This window comes from Papilio polytes, unplaced genomic scaffold (assembly GCF_000836215.1).
Source record: "Papilio polytes unplaced genomic scaffold, Ppol_1.0 DF823901.1, whole genome shotgun sequence".
In the NCBI taxonomy this organism is placed as follows: domain Eukaryota; kingdom Metazoa; phylum Arthropoda; class Insecta; order Lepidoptera; family Papilionidae; genus Papilio; species Papilio polytes.
The window spans coordinates 578,814-585,416 of NW_013525303.1; the positions used below are offsets into that span (position 1 = coordinate 578,814).

A 6,603-nucleotide genomic window follows, 5' to 3' on the forward strand; every position below is an offset into this window, starting at 1 on the left:
ATGTTTCTAAGCGTGTTATCTGTACTAATATAATAAAGCATAAACACACGCTTCTTTGTTGCCTTAGATATCATAACGCTTTTTTTAATAAAAAAGCCCTATACTTACTTCACGCTTTAGGCTATATATAATATATAGTTAAACTTAGGGGTAAATATTTTGGATAAAATCCCTAATGTGGCAAAGAGACCATAAGTTGTTGCCAGCATCAAGGAAGCAAGTTTGCCATGGTTTGACATGACGTCATGTCATTTTGACATAAAGTCGCGGATAAAGTCGCATGGGAACAGCTAGTCTTTACAGACAGCAGTCGCTATGCCATTTCGGCGTATTCTTGTTGCCGCTTTTGCACGATGGTATGATATTAAAAATCTAAATTACTACGTCATCGCGAATTAATAGGTCCAAATAACGTTACCGTCTTTTAAATTCATGCGAGCGCCATCTATTATTAGTAATAAAACTTACCCGTATAAATGGATTCTTCTTTGGTAGGTCATGATCAACTTCGTCCCTCGACTCGTCCTCCGCGGAGTTGACCCTCACACAGGTCTTGTGTATCTCACCCATATTCCCAACACATTATACCACACACTGATCAACTTACGACCTTAAAACTAAGCAGATAGAACTCACTTTCACTTGAATACTTCACTTTTTTATTTGAACACTGAAAACCTCTTTTGAATTTAGAACACACTTATTTTTTTTTAAAGAACGATAATCTTTTTGAATTTCGAATCTTCTTTATTTGAGCAGAATAAAATATTTTGAATTTCGAATTCGGTTCGCTTTTTATGCAACTTTATCATGTGCCAGTAGTTTCCTGAAAGAAAAAATGATACATTAATGAAATAATGACTTTAACGATGAGTAATATTAACAAATAATGATATCATTATAACTCAAGTGGATGTTTGTTCTTTGATAAAATGTGATTAACAGTTTCGAGTGGAAGATACGCTAATTAAAGATTAAACCAAGAAAGGTGACCTAAATAATATAATCCAGTCATATCAAATCCTGTATGGTCTAATGTTTTTATGTTGTAAGATACTATCATATATTTAGGAAAACATTAAATACTAACTGTTGCCCGTGACTCCGTCCGCGTGGTTATAAAAACATACGAACTATATAAATAACAAAAAGCTACGTATCTCGGGAACCAAAAATTACTCGGGGATGAACCTTATCACATGTGTACTCCAGACTTTGTTTTATATCTGTGCCAAATTTCGATAACATTATGTTGAACCGTTGCAGAATGATCGAGTTAACATTAAAAATAAACTACTTCCAAACAAAATATGCTCAAAACAATAATACACTAAAAAGTAACGAAATAATCCCTTGAAAATAAACCTCCCTTATTGTAGCTATTATGTCTATATCGTACAATTATTATTACTTTGATATCGGTATCAGCCTAAGTATGCAGTGATATTTATACGTAAGGCTTTCATTTTTACCATAACAATTGACAATTGAAAGTACAGTAACACTAGCTTTCACCCGCGACTCCGTCCGCGTGGAATTAAAAAAAAGTGTATATAGCCTATGTGTTCTTCCAGACAATCCTCTACATATATACCAAATTTAATCGAAATCCGTTCAGCCGTTTAGGCTACAAACTCTAACATCTATCCATCTAAACTTTCGCATTTATAATATTAAGTATTGATCTTCCTATAAGTTACTTATAGTAACTTTCTTAAATTGAAAGTCCAAAAAGAAATGTATGAATGAAATGTAACTTCACGGTATAATTGCTAAGTTAATACATAATCCGATCGCCTTGAACCGGCGAGTACCGACCTCGTATATGTAGCAATCAGAGCGTGTAAGTTACCGTCATTTTATTGAAACAGGCATTGTTGCAATTAACCAATTTATTGCTTTCGTGGTATAAAAACAAAAGAAAGTACGTGTTGTCAGACAAATCTGTATCAAATTACATCGAGCTAGACGTTAAGATGGTAAACTCTAACAAACAACCATCTAAACTTTCGCATTTATAATTTTAGTATACATGATTCTTAACGGACCTCTCGGAGGTCCTCTACCTCGACAAAGCCGTTGATACATCATCACCAGCTCACTATACGTCCCCACCGAGGGGCTCGGAGCCTACCCTAAATTAGGGTGACTAGGCCATAGTCAAACCGTTAATCCGCCCGTAAAGAATCATCCTGTATATTAATTGTGATTTTCGATGTGTCGATATGATGTTTACTTCATGTCGATAGATGTTTGTCATAACGAGATTAAAGTGTCATTTGATTTACATTCTTTCCGTATTTTTATAAATTACCTTTGTTAGTAACTTAGTTAAGATAAATTGAGTTACTAGTATTTTAGTAAACCAATACGATTATTCTATGAATCTGTAAAATTCTTATTACTTTTGGTAAACTTGTTAATGATCCGAGATATTTCTTATAGAAATTTATCGTTTTACGGTGACATGCATATTTATCACGGTCTAGTCATAAACTGTGACGAAAGACCGATGCGTTATCTTAACTCTCCGTTATGTCGGCATATTAATGACAGCATATAAGTAACTTATTTAGAAAATATAACTTAAGTCTAGGTGAAATCGTAGTCAAGCACTTCTTTATTTTATAGCTTTTGCGCGCGACTACGTCCGCGTGGAATTAAAAAAAACAAAAGTAACCTATGTATTCTTCCAGACTGTGCTCTACATCTATGCCGTCCTTCGAGATCCATCCAGCAGTTTAGGCTACAAACTTTAACAAAAGTCCATCCATCTAAACTTTCGCATTTATAATCTTACTTCGTACTAATATTATAAATGCGAAAGTTTAGATGGATGGATGGATGTTTGTTAGCGTTTGTAGCCTAAACGGCTGAATGGATCGCCATGAAATTTGGCACAGGTTTAGAGCATAGTCTGGAAGAACACATAGGCTACTTTTTATCCCGGGATAAGTTACCGTTCCCGTGGGATTCATTAATTTAGTTTTTTAATGTTTACTCGATCATTCTGCAACGGTTCAAAATATCTTATAGAAATTTGGCACAGATGTAAAACAAAGTCGGGAGTATACATGGGATAAGGTTCATCCCCGAGGTGTCCGGTTCCCGAAGGATACGCAACTTTTTGTTATTTATATAGTTCGTATGTTTTCTAATACCACGCGGACGAAGTTGCGGGCAACAGCTCGTATTAAATAAGATAAGATAAAAAAAAACAAATAATGATTTAGGGCCTGTCCCACCACTGGCTGATACAGGCTCAGCTTAAAAGTGACGTCACAGTCAGAGAATACCAAAATCTGATATTTCCATCACATATTTTATACGTTGCATTGTTATCTGAAAATTTACAAGAATTGTGGGACTGTGGATTGTTATCTACTTAGTACAATATCGAGTTAGTTGAATATATTTTTTTCTGTATTTAGGGTTACTGTATATTCCAGTATTCCACTTGTATAAGGCACTTGTAAATATACTTGAAACACGGAATGCTGTGTTGTGTATGGTCAGAAGCAGTGCTGTTTAAACCACTTTCTAACTCTTTAAGAGTACAGGTGTTACCAAGCGTATGGTCGTAACTACAGAAATTGTGCACACATTGGCTACTTACGTTGTGTTTTTATTATCATTCTGAGACAAAGTCCCGGGCAAAAGGTAGTAAAGAATGAATTCATTGTAGTTGATTATATTTTATTTATTGACATATCGATAAAGAAAGTATTATTTAACTGGCTTCCGCCCGCGACTCCGTCCGCGTGGAATTAAAAAAAACAAAAGTGAGTAGCCTATGTATTCTTTCAGACTATTCTCTACATCTGTACCAAATTTCACCGAAATCCTTACAGCCGTTTAGGCTACAAATTCTAACAAACATTTGTTTTTTTTATTATACTTCCCCTTCCTATGCATCTCCACCGTCAAATTCATTCCCTCCCATCCTCTCCTTATAAGAAAGGGATGGTAAAAAGAAAGGGACTTAAATAAGGCCTCCGGCACCACACTCATCAGACTGTACACGGAATTGCTTCCATTTCACGCCTGTCTTCTGTGTGGTCGTGGTATTACACCGGGCGTGCCGGCCCTGCAGTGCTAAGATATCAAAGCGGGCACTACCACTGTTAAGGATGCACCTTCGTGTCCTACATAAACAACATAATTAGTTTAATTACCTGTATTACTTATTGATTGAAATGACACACAAACACCTGTGTTACATACTTAGCTAACAATGCGGTTGCGCAATGAATCGGTATTTCGCTGCGATAACGAATATTACTTTAGCCCTTTTTAATGTAGTTTATAACTTCATATTTCACCATACTAATATAAATGTGAAAGTTTAGATGGATGTTTGTTAGAGTTTGTAGCCTAAACTGATGGACGGATCTCAATGAAATTTTGCATACAAATAGAGGATAGTCTGGAAGAACACATAGGCTAATTGGTTTTGTTTTTTTATAATATAAATGCGAAAGTTTAGATGGATGGATGGATGTTTGTTAGAGTTTGTAACCTAAACGGCTGAACGGATCTCGATGAAATTTGGAATAGATGTAGAGGATAGTCTGGAAGAACACATAGGCTACTCAATTTAGTTTTTTTTTTAATTTCACGCGGACAGAGTCGCGGGCGAAAGCTACTACTAATATAGCGAAAGTTTAGATGGATGTTTGTTGGAATTTTTAGCCTGCTGTTTAACGGATTTCGATGTAATTTGGCATAGATGTAGAGGATAGTCTGCAAACATAAGCTTCTCTGTTTAGTCTCGCTTTGATTCCTATGCTTATATGGATGCACTACTCGATTTTTAGTTGTGCAACTAAACAGTTGACTGCGACACAATCGACAATCTCACATTTAGTTTAGTCAAAGTTACGCAGGCTCTTATAGTAATTTATGGTTATGTCTCATGAGTGTTGGAGACTTCTTTATAAGACCATGGGAAGGGTTATGTGACATGTCAGTTGTTTTTTCTGTGCTACAAATAAACAATCGCGTAAAGAAATAAGTAAAATAAATGAAATCAGAAGAACGTTAGTTATGAGTGTAGGTACATCGGTAGAGGTAGACATAGGAAGAGATGGATGGATTGCGTGAAAGGTGACATGATGAAGGGAGTGATGACTGAGATGACGTATGATAGAGTTATGTGGAGGACAAAAACCTGTTGCGCCGCTACGGTAGTAGGGTAAGGAGATGATGAATGAAATCAGAATAAAAATGAATAAAACAAACGAAAATCATTAAAGAAATTTAACATTATCTGTGAATAATTGTGGTTTTGAATAATGACTAATAAGTAAGGGCATTGCATGACTAATTTCCCCTTTGAATTAACCCTACGCAAGGAATTTTGATAGGCTTTTATTTGATTTTCCCTTTGCTCATTGGGTTTTTACATCAAACGTTTGTACTAAAGTTCGCCAACATCGTTAGCGCGGAATAAAAAAATTTAATCATACTAATGTTATAAATGTGAAAGTTTAGATGGATGGATGTTTGTTAGAGTTTGTTGCTTAAACTGCTGGACGGATCTTGATGAAATTGGGCATAGAGGATAGTCTGGAAGAATATAGGCTAAACGCTTTTGTTTAACGAAACGAGATCCGTTTATCTGTTTAGGCTTCAAACTCTAACAAATATCCATCAAAACGCATTTATAGTATTGCTAGCTTTCGCCCGCGACTACGTCCGCGCGAGATAAAAAAAACAAAAGCAAGTAGCCTATGTGTTCTTCCAGACTATCGTCTTTGTCAATGCCAAATTTCATCGAGATCCGTTCAGCAATAAGGCTGCAAACTCTAACAAACATCCATCTATCCAAACTTTCGCAATTATAATATTAGTAAGGAGTAAGATGCTTTATTTTTGTCAGCAATGACAATCCACTGGCACTATAATATAATAATTATACAAATAATTACGCGTGAAGACTTATTTGTTCCGGCCTTTTAACGTCGCCAAGGTCAGTCCAATGTTTGAACCAAGGTTGGTCCAAACGTTGGTTGATTTCACGGTCATACCCAATATAAAGACGTTGACAAACTAGGTAAGTTTTCCATTGAGTTTTCCTTACAGTAGAATATGTCTCTTTCTTTCTCGTTGACAAAATAGAGACGGGAATATCTATTCATCTTTAATTTATACGGGTAATTGATATTGAATATTGATTTATGGGCAGTACGTGACGTTCAGCATATTTATTTCCAACTAGCTTTTGCCTGCGACGCCCTTCGCGGGGAATTAAAATAAACAAAAGTGAGTAGCCTATGTGTTCTTCCAGACTATCCTCTACATCATTACCAAATTTCATCGAAATCCGTTCAGCCGTTTAGGCTACAAACTCTAACAAACATCCATCCATTTATCCCCAAATGAAATACGCAATATCCACTTTAAGTCTTTTGTGTGTTTGTACAGAAAATGTATGAAGTGCGTATTACCAATAAGCTTGTTTAATTGTATTAACTTCATCCTCTTAGCAGCTTATGGGTAGACACAGTAAAGGTTGAAAGAACGCGTAATTATCAAGTTAAATTGGCTTACAACTAAGTTATGTAGTTTTACTTTATTATGAATTTGTATGTGGGGCCAACA

The 6,603-nt window shown here is 35.6% G+C and overlaps 1 protein-coding gene and 1 long non-coding RNA gene across 2 annotated transcripts in view; both read right to left on the reverse strand.

Annotated features, from left to right (window-relative positions):
• Window positions 1-570, reverse strand: part of LOC106102799 (rhophilin-2) — a 48,220-nt gene extending 47,650 nt beyond the window's left edge. Inside the window, exon 1 of the mRNA XM_013282383.1 lies at window positions 469-570. Coding sequence (XP_013137837.1) covers window positions 469-570 — 102 coding nt within the window. The remainder of the gene's footprint in view (window positions 1-468) is intronic.
• A 180-nt stretch (window positions 571-750) lies between these two features.
• The window catches only part of LOC106102908, a 16,996-nt gene continuing 11,143 nt past the window's right edge, over window positions 751-6,603 (reverse strand). Inside the window, exon 2 of the long non-coding RNA XR_001225606.1 lies at window positions 751-826. This is a non-coding gene — a long non-coding RNA (uncharacterized LOC106102908). The remainder of the gene's footprint in view (window positions 827-6,603) is intronic.